At 43.5% G+C, this 27,275-nt stretch overlaps 1 protein-coding gene across 10 annotated transcripts in view; it reads left to right on the top strand.

The window, feature by feature from the left end:
• The first annotated feature begins 367 nt into the window (after positions 1-367).
• Positions 368-27,275, top strand: part of SMARCAL1 (SNF2 related chromatin remodeling annealing helicase 1) — a 41,640-nt gene continuing 14,732 nt past the window's right edge. For 3 of the 10 annotated variants that reach the window (XM_068948958.1, XM_068948957.1, XM_009689684.2), the window contains exons 1-10: positions 371-457; positions 1,926-2,885; positions 3,579-3,629; positions 6,377-6,637; positions 8,439-8,489; positions 12,383-12,566; positions 13,639-13,789; positions 16,590-16,748; positions 18,450-18,515; positions 26,620-26,760. In XM_068948958.1, coding sequence (XP_068805059.1) covers positions 2,015-2,885; positions 3,579-3,629; positions 6,377-6,637; positions 8,439-8,489; positions 12,383-12,566; positions 13,639-13,789; positions 16,590-16,748; positions 18,450-18,515; positions 26,620-26,760 — 1,935 coding nt within the window. In that variant the 5' untranslated portion in view covers positions 371-457; positions 1,926-2,014. The other 7 variants (XM_068948955.1, XM_068948956.1, XM_009689689.2 and 4 more) reach the window with 7 other exon arrangements.

The raw sequence follows: 27,275 nt of genomic DNA, 5'->3' as shown, positions 1-27,275 counted from the left end.
TCATGCACTTACTAACACCTCTAAGAGTGACGCCCTTCCTCCCAGGCCAACCAAACCCGGGGCACCAGGACACCGTTGTACGTGTGGTTTTGGGAGCGTGGCCCAAAAGGATTGAGGCTGTGGGGCACCGGGGTAGGGCAAAGGCACGGTCCATCACGGGTAGAAGGGCTCCTGCGCCCTGCATGTTCGTACGAGAGAAACCGGGGCGAGAGGAGGGTGCTGCGGCGCCCGGCTCCACAGCTCGAGCCCCTGGGCCGCGCTGCCCTTCGCGCCCATAAGATGGCGCCGGGAGGAGAAGACTACATTTCCCAGCATGCCGAGCGGCCCACAAACCATCCCAGTTCGCGGCGTGCCACCTGCGGTGGGAGTACTTTATTCTCTAGAGCGGGGCCTGCTGGGAGTTGTAGTCCGCGCGGCTGCGCGCCCTTTGGCGGGGATACCCGGCCTCTGCCATCCGGTGGGTGCGCGGGCGTTTGGGGCGGGGGGCGCTGGGACGTGGCTGCGACTCAGGCGCGCTGCAGGGGAGCTTCGGGGCGATGTGGGACATTGCGGCCTGTAGGGCGGGCGCCGGGCCCCTGAGAGGTGAGGGCGGCCCGGGCCCCTGTTAGGGGTGGGCTCCGGGCCCCTGTGGGGTGAGGGGGCCCAGGCCCCTGTTAGGGGTGGGCGCCGGGCCCCTGTGGGGTGAGGGCGGCCCGGGCCCCTGTTAGGGGTGGGCGCCGGGCCCCTGAGAGGTGAGGGCGGCCAGGGCCCCTGTTAGGGGTGGGCGCCGGGCCCCTGAGAGGTGAGGGCGGCCCGGGCCCCTGTTAGGGGTGGGCACCGGGCCCCTGTGGGGTGAGGGGGCCCAGGCCCCTGTTAGGGGTGGGCGCCGGGCCCCTGTGGGGTGAGGGGGCCCAGGCCCCTGTTAGGGGTGGGCGCCGGGCCCCTGTGGGGTGAGGGAGGCCCGGGCCCCTGTTAGGGGTGGGCGCCGGGCCCCTGAGAGGTGAGGGCGGCCCGGGCCCCTGTTAGGGGTGGGCGCCGGGCCCCTGTGGGGTGGGGGGGCCCGGGCCCCTGAGAGGTGAGGGCGGCCCGGGCCCCTGTTAGGGGTGGGCGCCGGGCCCCTGTGGGGTGAGGGGGGCCCGGACCCCTGTTAGGGGTGGGCGCCGGGCCCCTGTGGGGTGAGGGAGGCCCGGGCCCCTCTTAGGGGTGGGCGCCGGGCCCCTGTGGGGTGGGGGGAGCCTAGGCTGGAGAGTGGGCGCTGGGACAAGGGAGCCTGGTGTTTGGGAGAGGAGTGGGGCAGGGAGTGAGCCCCACAGTGCAGGGAGAGGAGGGCAGCCCCCAGGATAGGATGCTAGGAGTAGGTGAAGCGAGGCCAGTTCCTGGGAAATGCGGTGGGAGCTGGGTCCTTGTTCCCATCAGAAGGTCCTTGAACTGGAGTGGACCTTCCTCAAGGCAGGAGCTGACCCTGCCCTTTGCAGCAAAGTATTTCTGCTCTATGCTGTGAACGGCCTGAGGACTGGAGGACGCTCAGGAAAGATGGGGTGTGGTCCCTTCTTTTTTGTTAGGTACCAAAAATGTGAAACACTTCCCATACAAAACTGTGCAGATTAACTGCTTTGCATGCATTTGCCTTTGTGGGGCAGCCTCTGTGCTGCAGGGTGTCCCTGTGTTTGGCCTTTTTATCTGAACTGCCAACAGCTGGGATTGGGGAGGAATGGTGCCCCAAGCTGGCACTGGAGTGGTATGAGCAGGTTCTCCTTTTTCCATATGCTCTATCTATGTGGAACTGCCCTGCAAAGCCTAGCAGCGGTTGTCAGCATCTGCATGCTGACAATGGCTTAGCATTGACCTGACAGCTTTGCTGTTTTTGTGTAGGATCAGTTACAGTAGTACCTGATCACTAAGAATACCTACAGAGTTGAAACTTCCTGTCTGCTATATTTTTATAGGCTGGCCTCCAATCCTGTAAAGAAGCAACTGCCCTGAGATTAACTCCCGATGTGGTTTTGATTCAGGATTATTATTTGAATTGCTGAAGATGTCATCAGGCCTTACAGAGGAGCAAAAGAGAAGAATCGAAGAGAACCGCCAGAAGGCCTTGGCTAGGAGAGCAGAGAGACTAGCAGCCCAGAGAGGTGGGCAGGTGGGGAGCACTGAACCTCAGCTGAAAGAGCGCAGTTTACGCAATCAGGGAAACTTGAAGCAAGAAAACGATCATGTCAGGTTCATTAGCCAGCACCAACAGAATCCGAACAGTCCTAAGGAGCAGAAGAGCTATCTTCATAAAGATTATAATCATTGCACTGCAAACCAACAGATGGCTGGCTCACATGGAGAGCAACAAAAGAATTGTTCGGAGGACTCAGAACAAGCAAGTGGCATTAAGCAATTCCCTGCAACGATTCCAAATTCTCTGAGTTATTCCCATCAACATAACTCAGGTGCTGATGGCCAGAAACACAATCAACAAGCTTTAATTAATCTTGGTACATTCCAGCAGTCCAAGTACTACCCAGCTTACAAAAACCCTACAGAACTATCTCATCCCAGATTAATAGATAACTGGCACCCTGGTGATATTAAAGATTTACAAAGTCAGAGCAAATCTGCCACTAAATATGTTTCACCACCAAGCAGCACCACCCCAGGTGATTCAGAAATGCTGATAAACACAGGCAGATCAACAGAAAAAGAGGGAGGAGGTGGTGCCTCTCAGGCCAGTGGTAAGGTGCAAAAGCTGACCAGCTCTGCTGGTGCAGGCTCTACCTTTGAAGCTGTCTCTCACAAGAAAGCATGCAGTGTTACAAAAGGAAAGTGTGTGAAATATGGAGAAGATCGATTCCAGGTTGAAATAGGGTATAATGCCGAACTCATTGCTGTGTTTAAGAAGGTACCAAGCAAAAGCTACGGTAAGATTTGCTTGTTTGCTCATATCTCTGTTTTACATTGGAACAAAATTTCAGCATCTCTTGGAACTGTAGTTGATATATGCTCTTAGCAATGCATCTGCTGTTAGGGTGGAATATGGAATATTAATGGGGGATTGGAAGTAAAGGCAGTTGAAATTTGGAAAGAAATTCAGGGACTGAATAGCTTGAACTTGGATTTAGCCAAGAAATCAGAAGTCCTGACTTATGAACCATGCTGTGAGATGATTAGTGGTGCCAGCTGGTCAGGGTCTTTTGGGAATGATGGAAGAGAAGTTATTCATAAACTGATGTGGGAAAATGGGTCAGTCTGAATTCAGCTATCACTCAGAGTTGATGGGCTGATTCTGTTAACTGGGTTACTGACAGGACTAAAGCCTGCACCTTTTCTGGTTGCTTCTGTTCTTTTCTTCTGGCTGTTATTTGCATATTTATTATTGTTAGTATTTTTTTTTCTCCTCTGTTGCTGCTTTCTGTGAATGGCTGCTGCATTGTTCTTACATTGTACCTTCTGACTTCTTGGGGGACCATGTACCTGAAAACCTGGGCATGCTGTTTTCCAGATGTGTGTGGAAAAGCTTGAATGAGAGAATAGAGTACATCTTGCCTGGCATAAACATTTCATAGGACCACTTTTTTTCTATCCCAAATGATTCATATTCTGCCCTATTTTAGATCCTACTACGAAAAAATGGAATTTCAGCTTGGAAGATTACAGGAGTTTCAGTAAGTAAATGGATTGCAGAATGATAAAAAGGGTTCAAGCCTCTCTTCCCCCCTCCCCTCCCAATTATTATTGGACTTATTAATAAGAGAGGTAGCACTGTATAAAAACAGAATGCCTATCTTTTAGGCATCTGGTTCATAACACTTCTCTGAGAATTGGTTGTTGATTAAAAATAACTTGAATTTTTTGATGTAATCTACTCGTTGAGCATAGACTTAATTTTTTTCCCCATTTAATGAGTATTTCAGGGGTCAACAAGCCTGATCATAGGAAAAAATCTCTGCTGGGCAGGTGCTTCGTGTGAGTTTATATAGAGAACTAAGAGTGTTCCAGTGGCAAATGCTTAATTTGTGGGCCTGTTCAGGTATTTTCTTTTCAAACAGCCCTTCTTTAGTTTTTCCTGTTACTTTGGGGTGTCAGAAGAAGAAGAAAGGGTAATTCTGTAGGGTCCTGAGTGAGGTTGAAAATGAAGTTGCCTTTGTTTGGCATAACAAGAGTGGCTTTATATTTTCTCTGCTGTCATTTTATTCTGGAAAGATTGAGAGATGATACGAGGCAAATACTTCAGGTATGCTTTTCAAAAGCACATCATATTGAAGCCTGTGATAAATCGCTATTGATTTCAGTGGGAACAGAATTAGCCCTGTGTTGAGCACTTTGAAAAACCCACAGTTGAGTGCTGGTATTTTAGCTTCCCATGTGGGTTGCCACACATTTATAATTTAAATGCTGCTGGTTTGCTTGAAGTGTATCAAGTACAGATGAGAGCAGAGTCTCTGCACCAAGGAGCTTGCAAATGAAGGGGGTGAGTTTTAGAAATTATGTGAGGCTTTTTTTCCTTAAAGCTATCAAATGTATGAATTCTCTACAGAAAGTCCCTGATGGCAAGCTTGAGACAATATGTGATCAGCGTTGGACTATCGGTGTTGGCTATCGTTATAGCAGTGGAAAAATACCCTGAGGGAAGGGGGGACTGATTTAAAAGGGTCTTGGTCTGAAGTTCTTGTCAATCTTTAAGTGCAAAAGCAATTATTTTTTTAAACGTTAGGTTGTTAGTTTCATTCTTCTGAGTGATGTCTTCCTATATTAAATTTCTTTCCTTGTACTGCAGATGAAACATGCAGTCAAGCCTAGAAACAGATAATGAACTAAAAGAGTTAAAGACATGTATTTTCCAATTTCATTCAGTAATAACAGTTGTAGAGGTGAGATCTTAAATACATACTGCTAAAATAGTAACATTCAAAATCTTTTTGTTTGGTGCAGTGGGAGTGGAAAATCTACGTCAGTGGTTTCCCAGGCCTCTGCTATAAACAAGACTTTCACTTGATGCTCTGGAACTTATCTTTCGGGTGGGAATTTCAAATGACTGGGTTCAATCTGGAAGTAACTTACTTTAAAGTTCCATGAAATCCAAATGATTTGTTCATTAACTGGCTAGGAGGAAACTGTCTTTTTTTCCCCTTCCCCTCTCTCTCCCTTTTCTTCCCTCTTAAAGGCTTAACCACTGGACTTAAATTTCTAAGTTTTTCTTGCATATTGGTGAGTTGGAGTGCTTAAGGAGGAGAAGCAGGGTGGATCTTGACGTGCTATTCAGCCCACAAAGGACTGGGTTCATCTGAGTTTACCCTCATAGCTACTGGGGAGGCGAGGTTGTCTCTCTCTACAAATGTATGGATGTAGAATGAGTTTAGTGGTCCTCTGCTCTGAGTCTGATGAACTCTGATGCTAGTGAATATCTGTGTTACTGTAGTACCTATAAGCTGGAGTGTTGTGGCAGAGTGTGGCTTCACTGTTGTGGTGCTCTAAAAATACAAGACAAAAATGGTTCTTGTTATAAGCTATCACAGTTTAGCTATAAGGATAAAGACCGCATATGGATACGGATCAGCAGAGAGGTGCAGGGAAAAAATGAGACAACGTTTGTTAGTGTGAATAGCCATGGTCTTAGGCTAACAGCCGTAAAATGCTACGTCCCTTCTCTCTCCAAGCTCTGGCATCACGGCAGAGGTGGTTGCTAGTGATTAATAAGATAGGAGCGCAGGTGGCTTGTTGGAAGCACAAGTCTGTAACTGTGAGATACACCAGGTAGATACATAAAGGGTGATGGACTTAAATCGTAACAAAGAAAATTTAGGGTTTGGGCTAGGTTCCTTCTTGAAATACTCCCTTCGTCACTGAGTATAGGGCATTCCTCCTAGAAGAGATTGAATGTCAGACGTTGGCATGAGACAAGAGGCAGATATTTTAGATCTTCCTCCTTTTCTGCTTGCAGAAGCACCTCCCAGCCTTTTCATGCAATGTACCATGGATCAGCTTGCCCCTGTGTTGACAACTTTTTAACTGAAAACGCTGTAGCGAGGGTGGGTGGTTTACTGCTGAATGTGGTTCTGCAGATTGCCTGCCCTGGCCTAGTGAGCCATGGTTTGGGATTGCTGACAGAGGGAGCATAGCACAGGGATGATCCTGGACAGGCATTGGTTCCCCTACTCTTGTGTGCTCCCCCTGTTCCTACTGTGTTCTCGGTGATGAATCCCACCAACCTGCTGCTGCAGGCCACCACTCTCTCTGTTCTTTGTCCTTATGAGCAAAAGCAAAATGTCCTCATTCCATTTAAACTTGGAAGTACAGGGTTTGTCTGTTGTCCTCTTGTCCGTTCTCTTCGCAAAGTGTCCTGTGCATCTTTAGTAGGTCCATGCTCTTAGTTATTCATTCTCTCTTCTGTATTCCATATTTTTCTCCCTAGTTGAAGCAGCAAATCGACTTTCCTCAGTAATTCTGGTACCCCTAGAAGGAGAAAATGCTGTGGACTTGGTGTCAGGTGCTCGTTTCATCAGCAGTGGGACTGATGTGAAATCCCTCATGAAGATGTGCAACAACTGGAAGAAACCCTCAGCCCTTGTCAAAGGGAAGTGTGTGCTGATCTCTCGCTTTCGGTTTGAGGTTGATATTGGGTACTCCGCAGAAATGGTTGGAGTGTTCAAACAGATGAATTCTAGAAATTATGGTGAGTCTCTGTTGTTCCTTTAATCTAAGGAGGCTGTTGGGGTGCTATGAGAGCTACAGAGGAGAAAGATTGTGAGAGCACATTCCTCTTTGAAATAGGCATAAGGGAATGTGGTCTGGTGAAGATTTTGGGAGCTCCCATAATCGTGGTATGGTGCTGCACCTCTGTCCTGCGCTTTACTTCATACTAGGATATGTCATCTTCTGAGCGCATTAGCCGAGATGATGTTTCAGCGCTCAGCATGATTACTTTCAAGGAGGGATGTGTTGGTAACTTGCCAGCAGTACAAAGGCCATGCATAGATTCTTGTCTGTTCACTGTTACACACTCAACATCTTGTTTATGGGCAAAGGAAGCTTACTTTTTTTTTTTTAATACATATCTATCTACACACACCCACACACAGCCAGGAATATAAAGCTACTCTATCGGAAATCTTAACAGTCTAAGTCAAGAATCGTCATTAATCTAGACCTAATTATTACAGAAAAGAAAGAATTAATAAGGCAGTTAAGGTATTTACGTAGAGGAAAAGTAATAATGTTAATGTAACACACGGACTTCTTAGCATAACACCAGGAAAAAGAGGTGAAACTCACCCTTCCACTGTTCCTCTGGTTCTGAAAATAGGTGGTTTCACTCTGTTGTTGGGGGTGGCAATATTATGGTGAATTGTCACCATCTGAGTCTTTTGTTGGGAGGAACGTGGTGTTCATGTTGATGGTTTCTTCTTTCCCCCTGTCCTGGGGTCTGCTTACAGTCATTTTTATATGTTAACACACGTTTAAACTTTTCTTTTTCTTCATTCATCTGCAGCTCCAGGTTATATCCAAATTTACGTGCGTTGGATACTGTTTCTTTGTTCTCTTTGTTCCTAAAACCAGTTTTGTACAGCTGTGGGTCTTTTTAACTGTGGGACAGCAGTGAATTGTATATGGCTGTGGGGTCTCCAGTGCCAAGCCTGTGCCCCATGTCTTACCAACCCGTGCCTGTACTCCTCTGTGCTACGTTCTGTAGCACATACTCCTCTTTTCAAGGCCTCTTTTATCATAGCAGGCCTGCGTTTCTCTACACTCTGTCAGTGTTAGTCGTAAATATCTCATTCTACACACAATGACTGCTTATTACTGCTACCTGCATAAAACTGTGGTTGTACCATGCAAAGATTAACGAAAGTAAAACAAATTAGCCATAGACAACTGATCGGTTAAAAATGTCTGTCACAGCTAGACCAGGTGTAACAAAGCTACAGGCCACTCAAGAAAACTTCTGACAGAGCAGGACTGACAAGTGTCAGTCCTGAGGCCTTGCAAACTCAGTACAAAGCTTATGGCCTGTCACTAGCAATGGCAATACAGGGCTATGCAGTTATAACTGTGCCTCCAGCTGACTGTGGATCCACTTTGCCATTGAGGGAAATTGCAGGAGCTATCCTGGGGTAAACCTGCAAGCTAGATCTTGCCTTCATGTTGCACTTTGAATATGGAAAATTTGGGCAATTTCCTCTGCACGGTGCTGAGAATGTTCTTTATAGGGTACGGAGAAACAACTGAAAGTGATTGTGCTACTAACTGTAATCAGAGTTTGTTAAATAATGGATGGGAACCTTCATGTGTACTCTTCATGCCTTCCCACAGTGAAGAGAGAGTGGCTGCTGAAATCCTTGGGCAGGCGAGTTAATTACAATGGCTCATTTGGGGAACTGACCTTGGCTTGCTCCAGTGATACCATTTTAAAAAACAGCTTTTGACAATGTTTGTTTTAACTATTGCATTGACAACGTTTGTTTTAACTATTGCAGATACGAAGAACAGAAAATGGAGTTTCCTGCTGGAGGACTATCCCAAACTGAGTGAGTAGCTGCTTTTTCCTAGCAAGGGCTACTTTCTGGGTAGGGAAATGAATTCTAACTTCATTTCTTGGGCTAGGCCTCTTCAGTCTGGGGAAATGAGTGGCTAATGGACCACAAAGCAGGTGTCTTCCCGTTCTGTCAAATGTTTACGCTGTTTGCCTAGACTCAAAACTTTATAAATGTGTGTTATTAATGGCAGTCTTCAGGGGCCTTATCAGGAGGGTGGCTCTGTTGTGTCAGTTTCTGCACAAATATTTATAGACAGGATTTGTGTCAGGGAATTTCTGTTCAGTTTCTTAGAGCGTGTGTATGTATTTACTCTTACAAAAAGTAATTTTGGTTGCCCAAAATTTGCTGCTGAGGTACTGCAGCTCAACTTGAACTAAGGAGCTGCAGGAGAATGGGCTCCTCTCTTCCCCCTTGCCAGGCTTGAAGAGGGAGGCATGGTGGCTGCCAGGCCTTCATGTCCTTATAGAAATTCTGTCTTAACTGTCTCCTCAGTGCCAGCCTGCCCGCAATTCTTTGCTCCCTTCTATGCATACATCAATTCTGAAGCTGACACAACAACCTCTTGCTCAGAAGAGAGCACAGAGCAAACACATATCAGGCTGTTTTATTGCCAGCTCGTCCTTTAGTTGCCACAAGATTTAAGTAGTGTGTACAGTGTCATGCTATTTCATTTCACACCCAGCAAATTTTCTTTTTCAGGTCAGGGCGCTAGGCTTTCAAGTCAGCTGATGATTTCTGTAACAACCAGTTCTTCCACAGTCACAGTCTGCGTGCTCACTGCCTCGCTGGTTTTGTTCAGCCTCATATATTACTGCTAGTAGTAATTGCTTTGCAGACAGCAGACAACTCTTAGGTTTTTAGTTGATGTACAAGGCAGGTTAGAATTGAGGTTGCTTTCCCATAGCTGAGTTGATTGTGGGGCAAACCAGAAACACTGCTTATTTGTCTCATTGAAGTGTGCAGATCCACTTGAAGCAGATGCTCTCTCTGCAGAATTTCGTGTTCTTGTAAAACGCTTTGGTGCTAGGTTGATAGGTGCTTAAAAAAAAGCTTAGCAAAAAAAATCTCTTTAGAGAGCATCATTTTCCCTTTTCAAGTGGAGTCAAAGTACTTAGTGTTGCTACAGTGTTCATTTCTGGGTGGAAGTAGACTAGTAGACTCCTGGCTTTTTGCATCTGTACAATGCTGTTGAAATTGTGACTCACTGAAGTGAAATGTATAACTGTGTTATTTTAAAAGACGGACGCCACTTTGCAGAACAATCCAATCTCGGCAGCATGCTCCCAGCACATCTGCTTCTTAGTTTTGTATGTTAAGTTAGTACTGTGCTTTGAGATGAAAAGCATTATAGAAATACTAAGTATTATAATTATTATTTACCGTTCCAGTTGGCCTGCTGTGTTTGTCTTAGTATTTGTGCGAGGGTATGCGGCTGCAGAGTTTGATTGGGATAAGCTTCAGAAAGATAACAGGCAAGATGCTCTGCACTAGTCCTTAGAGAGCTGAAATGGTGTGGCTTAGAGTAGTATTGCTCCAGCATTGGCTCCTGCTTCTATAGGATAATAAAGTATGTTTAATAATTGAGTATGTGTGTGTTCCTTAAGATGTGTGCCTTAGGAACGCTGGTAATAGTTGTAGGGCTGGAAGCCACTTGATGTGGCTCTGCAGAAAAAGCAACTCTTTATCATGAGGATGAGTGAGTGTGTCTTTGTGGAGACTTCATTATGAAACTCCAGGATTAGGATGTTGGTAGTCCCTGATTTCAGTGAAAGTCGATGATCTTGCACACTTTGCAGGAAAGAATCTGTGGTACATGCAACGGGCCTGATCCAGTAACACACGCTAGGCAATCTGAGCAAACCTAGCATCTTGCAGGCTCTTTAAAACTCTCTCAGTCACACTAGTGCAGTGTTCCTCACATTGGAGGAAATATTCAGAATACCGCAGGTTTAAGGAAAGCTAAATAAATAAGTAAATAAAAAAATCTCTGTAGATGCTCTTACAGGATGTAATTGTGAGGGCCTTTGAGGCTTCTAGCGTGTGCCTTTTTGAGGAACAGCATTAGCTTTATGCCTGTTCATTTACCTACTTCAAAAAAACAACATTTTTTTTTTTTTAAAGGTGGCTGGTTGTCATTTCCTGCAGTGATATTTGTTAGCTGGGAACTGTTTGTAGAGGTTAATGTCTCTTTGCCTAGTTGCTCAGTCATCTTTATATAAAGGTCATTTCAGTAAAAAATGTCTGTTGGATGATTCATGCTGGTGGCAGATATATCTTAATCACTCTCCCAGCTCATGTACAGAACAATAGCAACAGAATTATCAGTGAGCAAATTGTAGCAATTATGCTAACACAGAGCTCAGTCTGTGAGTGTAATAACAAGCTTGTGCTGTAGTTCGGGTGGAGAGAGTTCCTGCTATTGAAGGAGTATAAATTAAACTGGAGAGTTTAAAAAGTTTGGGCTATTGCCCAGCCACAAATGGAAATCTTTTCATATGTATATTTCTTAGAATTGCTTTCCCCCTTCATATAGCAGGGGTCTATTCTGCTACTTTCCTTTTGGAGATAACATCTGAAATTAAAATATCCAACTGAATTCTGGAGGTATATTTACTGGTGGTGTAGCGAGTCCTTATTTCAGTTTGCATAGCTGTGGTTATTTCCGCAAAAGGCGTTGTTTTGTATCTTCCTGGCTTCATACACAAAGTGAGCACTAAATGAAAGATACTTCCCACAGTAAAGGTTCTGTGCACATGCATTTGTGTGCCGAGCGTAGAGATGTATGTTGTTTCTCCTTCAGTGGTCAAAGATTGATTACTAAACATGATTTCCTGGTCCCAACTCACTTGCTGCATCTTTTAAACTTTAATTTATTTTCATAGAATAATAAGAAGAAATACTTCTATCTTTCTGGAGTGGGATAGGAAGGCTGCCAGAGGAGACTGAAGTAAAATTGTCTAGGAGAAAAATTACCCTGAGGATTTGCTTGTTATGACAAAAAGGAAAGCAAAACACGAAGATGAAGGCCACAATGTCTTTGCACAATGAAGGTTCCCTTTGGTTTGACTGGAAAAGTTTTGTGCTGCAGGTGATAGTGAGGAGCTGCATGGATGAAACATCAGTAGTGGTAGGGGGTTCAAGTCGCTGCCTGTGGGTTGGTTTAGGCCTGTGAGCTACTTCCATCTGGGAGAACAGCAACGCCTGCTGGCTGAGCCGCGGATTGCTGTCAGTGCCACGTCCCTGAAGGATGGCTGAGTGGTGCAGGTCTTCTGAGACTGAAGACGCTGCTTGTTTTCTTATCTAAATGTGAATGAGGGATGATGTAATGAACACGGAATGAAACCTGTGTGAATTTGGGGAAGGACAGGAGAAAAAAGATGGCAAAGCTGAATATATATGGCCTTCTTTAGGTAACTCTGTCTCGGATGTCTCTACCAACCTTGAGTACATGATTAGAAGCTATCAGAGGTGTTAAATGCAAAATCCTAAGGCCAAAACTAAATGCCGCTGCCTTCTAGGCACTGGAGAGTTCTTGTTCAAATCTTACTTTTATGCCTGAGTAAGTGTGCTCTGAGCTGCCCACAATGTGAAGAATCCAGCTCCAACTGTATTAGTGGCAGCCATCTTTGAATGATGGCATCAGACGTTTTTAGTTCTTTACAGCCAAGTCTAAATATGAGGGAAGGGGATGTGATTCATCGTGTATTGAAATAGACTTCAGGGAAGAGGCCAGACCAACACCTGCCCATGATGCAGTGCTTTCTTGAGCTGTTTCAGGACAGGAAACAAGTTGTTGATGAGGTCAACGGATGAACCGTGATGTCGGCAATGTAAGCTGTATGTACGTTGCCCCTTCTGATAATAAGCTGCTCTGTTTTTTGCAGTGGAAATGGTACAGAGCCTTGTGTCAGTAGAAGTGGAGCCGCTGCCCACAGCAGTAATACAGACCTTCGCTACTCAAATAGAGAGATTTACCTCACAGACGGTGGACTTTCCTGAGGCTGACCTTTCAGTAGTGGACTCCAAAATTGTGACAAGCCTCATGCCCTTTCAGCGGGAAGGTGTGAAGTAGGTCCTGTGTGCATGCAGAGCAGTCCTTACAGAGGCTTGGGTGGTTATGCTCTGGGGCTTGGATAACCTCTTGCTGGGTTTTAAAATTATTGTTGTTTTTATTGTTGTTATTATTTTGAGTGACAAATCTAGTCCATATTTCTACCTGCTTTCTATCTAGAATTCTTCATAATGGAGTAAGGCAGGAAACAGCATTTTGCTGGTCCTCAAGTTGTTCAATTTATGCTACTTTGATCTCCCTCCCTTGATTCAGTATATACCTAAGTGTCCTATGACCTTTTTTTTTTTTAAGTCGTTGTTGCCTTTTTTTTTTTTTTTTAACCCAAGTGCTTTTTTTTTTTTTAACCCAAGTGCTTTTCTTTTTTTCTTTTTTTTTTCCTTTGGTTACATGTGGGAAAGTCTCAGGAAGTGGGACCCAGACCATGAAAGATTTAAAATAATTAATTGTATGTGAAGAAAAACTTTTTAATATCTCTACCATTTTAATATCCCTACCACATATGGTCAGTTGACATCAAGAGACAATCCAGGAAAGTCTGTATCTACTGGTACTAAAACAGCATTATTTTTAATAATGCTTTCTTAGCCTGACCAGAATGAACTCTAAGAACATGAATAATATCATGGAAAGAATGTGGTAAAGTCTTGAGACTACTCCTTGTATGAGATCAAAGTCTCGAAGAGCTGGACTGAGCCATCCTGTTTTGGAGCTTCCAAACTTTGAGTGAAGATTTGTATGCATGTGTGTGTTGCTCACTTGTGTTAAGGCTGAGTGAGAAGATCAGAGTTTACTGAAGAATCCGGATCACTTCCAAGAGATCCACCATGTAGATTTAATCTACAAAAGCATCTGTAGTTCTCTGGTAAAATGGAGCGAGTTGAAGACATTTACTACAGTTGATATTATTCACTGTGGTGTCAGCCATGGTTTGCAGAAGGATTTAGTTCTGTTCCCTCTTCTGTAATTCTTCTAGAAAGAGCAGGTGATGAGTTGTGTTCGTCTTAGCTGCAGAGACAAACTTTAAACCTTTTATTGACTTACTTATTTCTCCTCTCTCTCTTTCCCCAGTTTTGCAATTTTAAGAAATGGACGTTTACTTCTTGCGGATGACATGGGCTTGGGCAAGACTATCCAGGCAATCTGCATTGCTGCTTATTACCGAAAGGAATGGCCCTTGCTCGTGGTGACTCCTTCCTCTGTGAGATTTACATGGGCAGAGGTACTGTCACCTGAACTGTGTGTGGGTGGCCTGGGAAAGGGCATGTATGATGGTTATGCTGTGTTGCACTCTGTGTACAGATTAAAAGACATGTTTTTAAAAATTTATTTATGAGGAGAAATTAAAATTTCTACCCATTTAGAAACTTGAAAGAGGGGAAGTTCCTTGGCGTTGACCATGTGATGTGTATAATTTCTTCTTGTATTGGCTGATTCTCTTTTTGTGGTTCAACTGGAAAGGGGGAGAAAAGGAGCAAATATCTCCTCTGACCCAATGTAAGAAAGAAATTTATTTTTTTCCTACAAGTCAGCTGGCTTCAAGGACACGTCTTGCTCATCAGTGCCAAAGACAATAGTTGCATGTAAGCAATTGTCGGTTGCATTCAAGCTCTTTACAACAGGACTTGCCAGCCCCTTGGCTGGAATAGAAGCCCAGATGTTGGGATTTTCCCTCCTGTTCAGGAGGCCCCATTATTATCCCTAAGTGTCAGTCCTAATATGTCTTTTTAGCCTGTCCGCTCTATGCTGCCGAGTGCTCTAAGCCCTTTATTATTGTTAATCAGAACCCTGAGAAAGCTCATGAGGCTGGGGAGTATATATTCTTGAAAGAAATCGCCATGTCGTGGTCTGTACACTGAGGCTGTTGAGTTGTTCATTTTGGAAGAAGAGGTAAGCCGGAGGTTTTAGGTTAATAATTTCGTGCCTGAGCAGGAGAGGGTAGGAGATTATCTTTTCCTGGGATTTTGCATTGATGCATTTGATATATTGGTTGGGGGGGTTACTGTTTTTATGCTGTAACCTGGTTGTTACAGCACAGGTTCTAACCTGGTGTTTTCATGTCTAGTAGTGTAACAAAGCATTGGGTGACAGAGGAAAAAATATGAAAATTCTTGCAGGTTTCTAAATAAGACAATAAAGCTAATTGTGTTTGAGCTATGAAGGAAAAGGAGTTATTTAAAAGGCCTCTAGATCTCCGGGTCAACAGCTAACCAGAATTCGTGGCTCCTACTGGGAACAACTTGGGGCCTGGTTTCCAGAAATACTGGACGCTTGCAGCTTAACTCCTATGTCCTACTCACAGAGATTTAAGCAGTCTGAGGCTTTTTGTTTGAATACTCAGTTTCCTCTCCATCCCTCTGCCCCAGGAGGCTATGTTAGGACGTTTGCTTTAAAATCATTCATGTTGCTGTGTGCGTATGTGAAAGATGCAGGTCTAGGAAAAATATATTATAGCAAGTTGAAGGCGAAGTCTGTTTTAGGCTGTAATCCTCTCAGTTCTTGCATAGATGTGTCTTACTCTAAAGGTAGGAGCTCTTGTGTTGTCTCTGGAACTGAGTTCCCAGAAATTCTCTTCATCGCAGAGATGCAGGCTCTTTCTTTTTAGGCATTCTGGGCTTATGCCATTGAGTGCCTTTATATTCAAGGTGCCATAGGAAGCTAGCAGGAAGAGTTGAGATGCTCTTAGGTGAGAAGTGCTGTAGCTCTGTGCATTTGGAGTTCAGTGTTGAGACTTCACTAATTAAGGCTGTGTCAGGGCAGATCCCCTGTTCAGGGAGTTTCACCGCGTTTCTTTTGGACAAAGGTCAGCATCAAGTGAGAAATGTGGGATCACTTTTACAGTGCGGGCTAGGCACATCCCCTTAACAAGAAGGGAGGACAGCATACCTAGGAGCTTTTGAAAACTTTCTTTCCCACTGCTGTCACCTTTGTCTCAGTTTGATTTAGCATCAGCCATATATTTTTCAGCATATATTTTTCTAACCTTGTCTTCTTATTGGCCCATTTTGATTGTGATGTTTGCCTTAAGTGGTGAAGGATGGCTTCCTTGTTGATTCCTTACATGCTGTTGGTGTTTATCTGACTACTGTGTGTCATTGCTGAACAGAGGAGAGGAATGATGCTTGGGGGATTTCCACAAGTGAAGAACATGGGGCAGAGATGCCATTTACCCTCATCACTCCTTGGATATGTTTCTGTAGGGACCAGACCCTGGTTGCTAGATCCCCAGCCAGTTCTCTGCAGGGAACTGCAGAGAGGTTGGTGTCCTTGGGGACAGAATTACAAGGGAAATGGTGGGTGCTCAGTACCTAACAGATGGGTTTGGGGAAAGATATTTTCCTTGGGTGTGTGGAGCATTTCAAGAGGTAGTTTTGAATAACTATCACCATATGTATTTCAGCTGCTGTCATAGAGCAGCTAGCTGGTGAGGTGTCAGCTTGATATCTTGATTTTTATTTATTTATTTATAGTGGGAAGGGTAGTAGAAAATGTTTTTGTTTTTTCTTTTTTTTTACCAGGAGGAGATGTACTTCATTGTCACTGTGGAGTAAACACTGCTGTAGTGCGAGATGTTTACTGCCTGGAAGTCTATATTTCACAGACTGAAGTTTCCTGTTGAATGGCAAAATTGTAAATTTCCCTGCCAGTAGTGGTCATTGCGTTCCTGTTCTGGCTCTGAGCATAGCAAGTAAAATTGTCAGGTGGCTATGCATATTGCTACTGCAGATCAGAGTTTCTTTCTCAGTAAAAAGTAAGAATAAACTGTTCAAGTTTTCCTAGTTGCAGGAGGTGGATTTGGTTGTATAGCCTGGATTCTGTGCTTGAAATTCCCGTTACTAGTGGTGTTGCCTTGGGAAGGCTGCTTACCCCTCTGTGCTCCTGGTTGATCTTTAATTGTGGGTGGGGTGGCCCCATGTTCCAAGCATTCATCAGGAGGCCAAATTATAATTTGTGAAGGGTTTTTGGATCTCGGCAGAGGGCGTGAGCACCAAAATGCAATTAATGACTCTCTTCTCCTCCAGGCATTTCACAGGTGGCTTCCATCCTTGAGTCCAGGTAGCACCAATGTCATAGTGACTGGCAAAGACAACCTAACAGCAAGCTTGATTAACATTATCAGCTTTGACCTTCTCAGCAAGATGGACAAGCAACTCAAAGGCGCTTTCCAAGTAGTTATTATTGTAAGTGTTGCACTAGAATCTTTGAAGTTAATTGCATGCTGCAAGTGGGATAACTTTTATGTTGTATGGCAAAGAAGTGTGAGGAGGCCTTATGTAGGACTGAAATTCTCTTGTAATTATGGCTGTGATCACAGCTGTGTTCATGAGTAGTAGTAGGTTACTCTGAAACCTTTTGAGATAGCTAGTAGAGTCTGTTTGCCTTTCTGATTCCTGAGGCTGTTTTCTCTTTTCCTGGATATGATGCTTTTCTGATTTCCTCAAGGTTGGGCATGTGCTTTGGCTGGAGAACAGGGTGCTGCATGTGGTGTGTCGGTACAGTAGTCATGGAGTTTTATCTGCTTAAGGGAATCGCACTTTGGGCTGGTTTCAGGGTGTATCCATTAAACCAGATAACATCTCAACGCCAAGTGTATCCATAAAGCATCAAAATCTCCTTTTGCCTGTGTTTCACTGACAATGTGCATTAAACTTTCTTTGATCTTTTGTATCATTTCTTTTATAAATGACTTTGAAATCCATTTTCTAACCCTTTTAGGAGCTGTGGCAATAGGCATTTTTTCTAGATATCAATTAGTAAAAATTCAAGACATCTAGTATTGCAAATCCAGCTTGGATCAATAGAGACCAAAAATATCTACATAGTTTCTTGTGAGTGTTCAGTGTTCTCAGCCTAATTTTCAGCAAACAGATGCACCTGTCCCCAGAATTATGACAACTGGAGCTTAATAGCCCTTTTGCTTCCCAGCAGTGGCTGGGAAGATGTGAATAGATGCAGCCTTGGGGACCAAACTTCTTATGAGGGGATTGGTTTTCCCCGCCCGCTCCCAAGACACTCCATCAGGAGGATGGAAATGCAGATTGTTATTTTGTATGTGGTGCTGTTTGGGATGGAGGGGCTTGGGCTCTGGGACTATTGCTCTGGCACCTTTAACCAGCCCTGAGCTGGCAGATGTTCCCTCCGTGTGTTTATATGTTCAGAGTTGGACCCTGTACATGTTCTTACAGATGTAAATAGTCCTACTGAGTGTTGTGCTTCCTTACTTTTTTTTCCAGTCTTTTGCTGGCTCGGGCCGTAAACGTAGCTTATTTGTTAACTGGGAGGGAGAATGCTGTGCCTGGGAGGCTAAGCAGTTGTAGTGCCAATTCCTTTTGTATCTAAGTTCTGCCTGGCTACAGTAGTAGAAATAGAGCCTGTTTGGGGGTGATGTCTCAGGTAGGGCTCACCAGGTGGATAATAGCCTCTATCAGCAAAACAGTTGGATCATAATTAGATTTCTCCTTTTCTTGTGGTTTTCATTAATCCTTTCATTTAGGATAGTGGCAGTGTGTGGGCCTCCTATTTTTGCTGCACTTAAAAGGACACATAGAGGCAAATGAGTATCAGTAGCGGAAACAGTGTTCCTCTTTCTCCTCCCTCTCCTCCTCCTCTACTCACTTGCTGTGTTTGTTTGAGATTCATGACTTTAAGGTTTGATTGCCTTTCCATTTGATTGCGGCTGCGGATTTGAGTGCAGGAAGCCTGCTACTCCCCTTGCTGTCTTCATGTTTAGAATTTGATGTGACTGTCCCAGCACTTGAAACCTCCTCTATGATGATAGACTTGTAATATTAGGTAGCCAAGAACACTGGGAGTTTGTTCTTTATCCAGGAGCTGGACTGTGGCTCAGAATTCTCTTCATTTTTGTGCCTGTTTTGTTTCAGGATGAATCTCATTTCCTAAAGAATATAAAAACTGCACGATGCCGAGCTGCCATGCCTCTTCTCAAGGTGCGTATGCTGTGTGCCAAACCTTCAGCAGTTCCTTTCTAAAGGCTTTCTAGAGGTGGGAGTCAGCAGCTGAAATGTGCTATTGTGCCAATGGAAATCCAAGCAGCGCTGTTGATCCAAGAGTAGAATTTGTTTCTGGTTTCGGTGTCTCTTTCCATACAAATGTTTGATGGTGAGGCCCAAAAAAATAAATTCAGAAGCCCCCTTGATCTAATCCTGATACTGCCACTGACTTATTTTTATGGCACTGAGAATTCCGTTTCCCCTGGAGAAAAAGGCGATACCAAAACTTACTGAATGTATTCAAGGAGAGTACCAACAATATAGTAGTATCAGTGCAGCTTATTTAAAGTACGTAATCATCATCGGTTATATGCAGTACCTGATGGCACTCAAATTGCTGCTGTATATCAAAATACTTGGATTCTTTCTGTGGCTTTGGGCTTGGGCTCTGCTGTGTTACTGGCAGCTGCCAATGTACATGTGGCTGGGGTACAGGAGTGCTCCTGCTCGTTAAATGTACAGAACTGAGGAGGAAGTGGCAGGCAGCAAGGCAAGTAGCCCTCGTAAGGGTGGTGATATTGAAGCATATGACAGTGAGAGAAACACACAAAAAATTTTAGTATCTGTCTCACATCCCAGGAACAAAAAAATCAAACTTTGATTTGGTAGTCTTTGATAGATTAAAGTTACCAGTAGTTTCTAGACACAGCAGACTCTGTAGCTTAGAACAAGATAAATTCAGTTCTTTTTCAGCAACTGACAGTAAGTGTGCTTAAAAGAGAAGATCTGTGATGGCTTTATAACAACCAACTTTTATTTTGAGAGATTGTTAATGGTAAGCCAAAGGTTGTCATCTTTATAATGATAACTCCATCGCTCTGTTTAAAAGCCTGACTCTTGTCTTCTGGCTTTGGAAATGCTTCAGGCTTTTAATGTTTGGAAACTGAGTAGGAGGCCCAATTTTATGAGCAGTTTGCAGGACAGTACTTGGGATACATATGCTAAAGGGGTGGAAAGTAACAACTTCATCTCACTGCAGAATGCTCAGAAAGAGGCCTCATTGTTTCCTACATGTAGCTCTGTGAGGATCAGCTTGCCAAAATTATTTGCAGGCTACAAGATAGAGCATAGTGAAGGATGGGATCCTATTAAACGGAGGTTAATCACCTTTATGAACCTATTGAGAATTTACGGTTTTATGCCGTCACATCACTGGTCATACAGGATTGAGAGCTGGTGCTTCTGAAACTGAATTTCAGTCTCTTGAAAGTGTTAAGAGTTTCATGTTTGTGCCACGCAGTTTTAACTGTTGCTGGCCTTAGTCTGCTTTAAACTTTCTTAAATTGCCATAGTTAAATGTACTTCCTATGAGGTTCCCAACTGCCTAAAGAAATGAAAGTTGCCTAAAAGGATTAAAGTCAAAGGAGCTCCGGTTTTCCAGGTCCTCACTGATAAAAGCCATGCAAGTAAAATTAACGCTCTTTTGGGATGATCAAGCCATTGTTGTGCCACGATCCTCTGCAGGCCTTAGGAAGTTCAGAGCCTTCTCCAGACTCTGGTCTTAGTGGCCTCAAGCCTCCTTGCTTGCTCTAATGCAAGTTTTGTGGGACACCCCTTAACTCTACCCAAATCTCACATGCGAGGCTTCAGTAGGTTTCTGGAATAGCACGTAGCAAAGTGTTTTTTGATCATGAAAGCTTAGCCTTGAACTGCTTATGGGAAGGGCGTTGGGGGGAGAAAAAACCCTAAGAAGTGCAATCTCTGGTCCTTAGTTGCTACAAAGATTTGTAAGTCTGGCCAGGTCTAAATCGGAATGTTTGAGCCTGAGAGTGTCCCTTCCATTGGTACTTAATGGACTTACTTTATTTTGCTAGAATCTGTTCCTGTGGCTTCTCCACTTTAATAACAACTGAAATATAAAAAGTGTTGTGGGTGTGTAGACAGAATTGCGTAATTATTGGATTAAATCACCAAATTCATAATAAAGATGACTTGGTTATTAATCATGACTCTGCCTTGTTAGACAGCCATGCTGAATCTCCATTGCTGAAACACTGAACCCATGATTACAGCATTTTAAGCCTAATTTTAATCTTTAATATGTGAAGACATTGATAATTTTTCAGAATGAAATTATATTTTTAACCCCTCAGTTATAACTCATCTTTCCTGCTGTCTTGTGTATATTGTGGAGCAAGTGTGTTATGGCGTTGTCAGGCAGAGCCACGTATTAAACATGTGGTCCATGTCTCAGTCAGTTGGGAACTCTTTGACTTTTTTTTTTTATATTTAACAAAAAACACAAACTTTTTTTTTAATCTGTGTCACACTTGATGTCTTTTGTGACTGATTTGTTGCTACCCTGACAGAGATTTGGGAAAGTTTTGCCTGAGAACAGTGGGAAGTGTGATTAGAAAGACTTTTTAATGTGTTCATATATAATGGCTGCATGTATGCAGTGCCTTGTTCCCTACTTGGTAGCTTGCCCCAAATTACTACCACTTTAAAATAAGCATATAGATGTGTTGTGCTCGATTATTTTTGTTGAACAAAACTTGGGGAGAGGAACTAACCGTTACACAAACTATACAGTAGAGTGAGCTGAAATGGCAGCAGCAAGATTTCTTACTCCCTTCAAGATCCCAGTGGATATGCAAACTTGTGGGTGTGCCGACTTGTATGTGGAGCAGAACGTTTCAACCACCTACTCTGAGCCAGGTGGTGGAGTTTGTACACAGCCTCTTTGCGTCCTTCCAAAAATACAGAGGTGGGTGGTTTGAAAGCCATAGTAGAAAACAGTCCTTTGATGTCTTGGCATGTGGCAAAAATCCTGCTTTCACACTCAGCCAGCTTTCACACCAGCCAGTCTGTACCAGCAGTCTGTGAGACCAGCTGTGTCCCCTGCTTCAGCATCTCTGATGGTACGCAAGGGGGCAAGAAGTTCTTACGTTCAAAGGAGTCCTTTCTTTTTGTTTTCGTTCATACCAAAGTGAGGATAACTTCATGTTGCTGGGCTTTGGTTGAGCTGCCATTGTCCGATCTGGCTTGTCTCTACCCCTAATCCAGAGGTGTGGCAATCACCACATAGGTAATCACCACATAGGTCCTAAGTAATAGGACCTACTTGTCACCTTGCTGGGTTTTTTTTCAGCCTTATGTTTGGGACTCTGTTTTCCTGGGCTTGCTGCCAATACTGGTTGTTCCCTATGTCTCTGCCCTACATGTCCCTCTGAGGCAGAAAATGTTGTCTTGTTCTAGCTCTTGTACAAATTTTGGTTTTCCCTCCAAGATTAGACTAGCCCAAAGGCATGAGCATTGGAGAAGGAATGTGTGTGCTACTAGTATTCAGAAAACAGCAGAGCCCCAGGGGAAGTAGATGGAGAAGAAACAACAAAGTGAAAATTTTTCACTGATCTGTGGAGGGTTCTCCTGGGACTTGGGTGAAAAGAATTCTACGTCCTTTGACCATCCAAAATGCTGCATGGTCTTTATTCTTCTGTAATTGCACGGAGTATCCCAAGGCAATGGAAACTGAGGAATGTCCCAGTGGAGCATGGATGAGATTTTTGGAAGCCTTACAATAAGTTTACAGTGAAAAACTGGGTTAGAAACTGAGAAATAAAAGTAGTACCTAATCTAAGGTTCCAGTGGCATAAAATGGACTTATTTCCATTGTGCTCCCTATGAGCTTTGTTCCACAACACTTCGGTCATATTACTGATGTGAACGTTCCTTTCGAGCTGCTGTTCAGGTTAATAGCATGATGTGCGTGCTGATGTATGCAGGGTTAAGGGTCTTTGCTTCTATTATGGAAGTCCAAATACATTGTGTAACTGGAATCTGATGTGCTTTTGAATGTGCTTGTTTTAATAAAGAGATGCTTAAAAGTAATAGGGAAATGGGTCAATGCTGAAGGTAGAAGGTGGAGAGGAAATAGAAACAACTCCCTTTCCAGTGCAAAATAAATAGCTGCTGTCCTTAGGCATTAAAATTCTATAGGGACTAGATGAAGAAGCATTTACTCGTTGTCACCCGCTGAGAGAAGGAATTTCATCCTGAAATCAGAGAAGCTGTGGGCCGTCAAGGCCTGTGCTGCATCTTTACCTCTGTTCTCAATTTGCAATTCCCCTTCCGTCTTGAAGTTGGCAAGTCACGTAGCTTGTTCCCGTCATAGATGATCATCACCATTTGACACCCGTTCTGTTTTTAGTTGTTGCTTGAAAAAACAAGAAGGCGTTTATATTTTTGGAATGCCCACTATGGAGTCATGCTATGAAATGCAGGACACTAGCTCACCCGAGTGCAGAAACGGACTCTCCAAAACAGCTACAACCCCTTCCCTTTATCAAATCTTCTATTTCATCAAGTGATTCTCTGTTATTTAATGGTCACTCTCAAATTTTTTCATTTGTCAGGATAATGTGTTCTTATGCTAAGCAGTTCAAAAGGACAGAGTAAGCAAAAATTGGGGACACAAGTAATTGTATATCATGAATCAGCCACACTTTTTAAAAAAGTGTGTCGGTCTGTTAGCATATGGCAGAGCTCATGCTGTGAAATTCATTTAAAACAGAGAGTCATTGTATGTTAATGAGGCACTTTGCATGTTCAGTTATTTTTTTGTGGCATATAACCCCCCCACGCACTCCTCTTGAATCAGTTGGGTGCTGGGTTTTGACCTCTAAAGTAAGTGTCCCTGGGGGGTTACCACGTAATAAATTATTTTTGACTTTCAGAAGTGACTTTTGTAAATGTTGTCACAGCTGGGGAACTAAGTCTCGGCTGATGTATTGCATGTGTAAGTGCAGTGCTGCAATGCCACAATTGTCTTGTGTTCCTCTGTAAATGAGGACTACAGAACAGATCTCCACTTATCAAATCATTGTCTGAGTTCCCTTAAGTACTCTCCCGAGAAAGTAGCTATAAGAACAGTCACAGGGATACATGAGGGAGAGGTATGCTGCTGGGAAAGATGACATTTCATGCCTAAATGCTAATGGGGAGCTGCTGTTTGTTCTATGTGGAGATACATATCAGTTGATGACAGATCAGCTCTTGCTAGAAAGTCCTTGCTGGTCACTGAGATCTTATTTTCTGCAGCTGCTGTTCCATAGTTGTTATAAGCCTTGGAAGAAAGAGGGTAAACTGTCACTTCTGACACCACAGAAGGTTCAGGAGGAAACAAGAATAAGCAGTGATCAGCAGATACTTCTCTGCAGGAACAAATCTTTGTTGGCATCTATTCAAAATAAGTTGCCACTAGCAAAAGAAACGTGAATCAAACCCACCTCTTTCATCCGGGATTCAAATAAGTCTTCAACACTTAAACCCTCCTAGGGAGATAAGGTTCTTTCTCTCTTGGGTTCCTCCTTTCATGGATTTGAAGACTGAAAGGGACCACTGGAATAACTAGTCAGACCACCTACCTTCCACAGGATATTTCTGAAATTAATGTCGTCTTCAAGTTATTCACACCTCTTGTGGAGCTAATGTCTGTCAGATTTTTTTGTTTTGTTTTTTAGTTTTTGTTTTAACTTCCCATCTTGATTTTTAAAATGGTTAATTGTAGAAGATGTATGACAAGCCTTGTTAAGTTCTTGCAATGGTTCAAAAAATAAGTTCAACTTCAAAAAATAAGTTCTGCATAGAGAAGCAGCAGCTGTACAAGTTTAGAATTCAAATAATGTGTAACTTAATTCCCTCTTTCAGTGCCTGTTTAGGGACTGGGGAAGGAACAAGGACCCCGACTAACAGTTTTTACTACTGGAGAATGAGTGTTCCAACCTCATCTCATGTAGCTCCTGAGGGAAGGAGCTTTGGAAATGGCATAAGACCTTTCAACACAGTTGGTTTTATGTTATATTTGTCATGTCCTGGTCAGTTGTGAGTGAATATTACTAGCTTTAGCTTGATCCAGGGTTATTTGAAATGAGCTGACCTGTTCAGTTACTACTAAATAGGTGTCTGTGTTGCTGTTAGACTGAATTATTTTCCTTGAGAATTCAGTCTTCCTCTAACTGCATGACTCTAACACAGCCTAGTTTTAGTGTTACTACGCTTAGAAGCCTCAGTTGAAGTGGGCCTTCACCCAGTGGGGCCACAGAGACTGAATTCCCCCTGACTTTTAGGAAGAGAGGCATGGAATGGTGAGGAGCATGGTGCTGTGAATAGAGCCATCAATCTCTAGCCAGTCCACTCCTGATGGGAGTGTGACTCAGGAGTCTCCACCCTACTCTTGGGGTAGCAGTTCACAGGACTAGGAATGCTGGCAGGAGCTGAGTTAATGCACAGCCCCTCAGGGCCTGTCTCCATTCCAATGTCTCTGTCTTCTACTGGCTCTGCCAAGAGCTTCTGGTGAAATTCCAGCTGTGCTTTTCCCTCCTCCTCCATCCTAAACTTGGTCTGCTCTTTCTCTGTGAGCATGTAATTGAGTAACCTCCATGTTGATCCCCCCCCCCCCCCCATAGCAGTGGCCTCCTGCTAGTCTAGGAGGAAGAAGTTTTCCGCAAAAGCAGGACTGGCTTGTCTTGCCTTTCAAAAGATTTCCCAGAGTGGTGTCAGTTAACTCCACAAAGGCTTCGGCAAAGCACTGGATGTTGTCCGGGCTCTGCTGAGGTGTATTCCTTTGTTACCTTCATTTTAAAAACTGATGCTATTTCTGCTTTATCATTTTGTTCCCTTATGGGATCTGATAACTTTTGGGTTCTGTGACCTATCCCTTTTTTGATCAGCGTGGGGACCTTTGTCTTCCGTAAACTAACACTTGCCTTCTCACACATGAAAAGTTTTGACCTCCTCTCTTATTTGGTTTAATAAGAATACTACTTTAAAAAAAATTGTGAGAATTGTCTCATCCTGGTAGTGACCACATCTCCTTCTGATCTGCTTGGATAAAGGGGGAAGGGAAGTCCCGCTTTGACTACAGCCTGTATGTAAATACCTGATAAAGAATCCCAAAATTAATTTCCGGTAGCTGATCTGTGAACTCTTTTTCCACCGGATTTGGTTGGCGAGTGAATGATTCAGCTGAATAGATTTGGGTGACTGGTAGATCTCAGTGAAACGATAAAAGAATTTCATTTTCTTTTTCATTTAAATGTGAATGAGCTGTTAGTACAAATGTCACTCAAGAATCTCTTTGTTATTTTAATGATCCTGCATTAAACCATGCAGGAAATTACAAGGCATGTGTAATTTAACTACTATATGTGAATTTACAGCAGTAGAAATTCATAGCTCTCTTCTACTAATAGAATTATATAATACAGGAGGTAAGAGGGCAGAAATACGTCCTGGGCTTTTTTGTGTACTATGATGTAACTTTTTCCCACTTATTTTTTGGGGAGCACCTATTTGGATACTATTTTTTCGGTTGGTTGTTTTTTTTTTTTTTTTTTTTTTTGCCTTCCCTCCTATCTTCCGTACAAAACATTGTAAACAGTCAGCTGATTTGATTCCTATTTATTAACTCCTGTTCTAGCATCCAACAAGCAGTACATAGACTCACCATGGTTGCCAGGTAGGCATCTTTTGACTCTGCTTCAGGCAGCATCCTCTTTGTCTCCTTGCTAGTAGAACTTGAAAAGAAAAAAAGAACTAAAAGTAAGAAAAAAATTCCTGCTTATCCAGATTCCTTCTGCTATTGTAAGCAAGATGGTGGCATGGCTTGCTGTGGCAGGCTTATTAAAAGAGAATTTATTTCAGAGGTGAAGATGTACCTGGGAGGGGTGTGTGTCATGTTCCAATGACATTTGATGCCAAATGAATTCTTGAGCCAGGCATAAGATGTTAATGTGTCTAGTGGGTAAACTGGAATTCTTGAAGTAGTGTCGTAAAAAAAGATGTCTCCTTCCCTTCCGGCATGTGGATAATGAATAAGAAGCAATATAGTTTGTCCCTCTTCCTACAAGTTTGAAGCAGTGTCCTGGAGTGTCTTTAGACAGTGAAGGCCAGAAGTGTCTTTAGAAGATGACATGTTCTTCCCTTTAGACTGTTTGAACAGTGGTTCTGGGGTTTTCTCTTGCGGCTGGGGATTTCTTCTTAGAAGGTGCTGCTTATGTAAGAAGCTGTATGATGAGGATGTTCCATTTTACTTTCCTAGGCTGCTAGAAGAGTGATCTTGCTTTCAGGAACCCCTGCCATGTCGCGGCCTGCAGAGCTCTACACGCAGATTGCTGCTGTCCAGCCAACCTTCTTCCCGCAGTTCCATTCCTTCGGCCTGCGCTACTGTGATGCCAAGAAGGTACTTTCAGTGGGATGGTGGGGAAGTGTCAGTCAGGGACACTGCAGCTCTGCAAACAGCTTATTTTCCCTGAAGTAGAGGCTATTCCTTCCTCTCCTTCCCCTGTCTGATCTTATGTATTCTTTTTTGAGAAAAGTCTCCTTTTCACTTCACAGCAACATTTTGGAAGCTCTCAACCTGAGAAGCTCTTACTGCTGCAAATAAACAGTGTACCTGAGACATGGAGGCACTAAAGCTTCTTCTCAAAATCTGCCCTGGAAGGACACTGGGAAAAAAAAAAAAACCTTTGTGACAAATTGGTCATAGCTGGGGGAAAGGAGCCTTTTCTGAGAAGAACTTACTGCTAGGGTGCTTTGAATGGGCAAAGTCACTGTGGGCCTTTTGAGGAGCTGCGGGATTGGGCTAATTGTTTAAAACAACAGTTTCTAGTCTACATTAGCAGTTTTTTAACAATGCAAGGCCTTTGTTGCTTAGGACTTTGGATCTTATGCCTCCAGGTAGGTGGTAAATGAAGA

The sequence above is a fragment of the Struthio camelus genome, chromosome 6, assembly GCF_040807025.1.
Source record: "Struthio camelus isolate bStrCam1 chromosome 6, bStrCam1.hap1, whole genome shotgun sequence".
Classification (NCBI taxonomy): Eukaryota; Metazoa; Chordata; class Aves; order Struthioniformes; family Struthionidae; genus Struthio; species Struthio camelus.
Note: the sequence above shows the minus strand (reverse complement) of the source record. Positions and strands in the feature narration are given on the sequence as shown.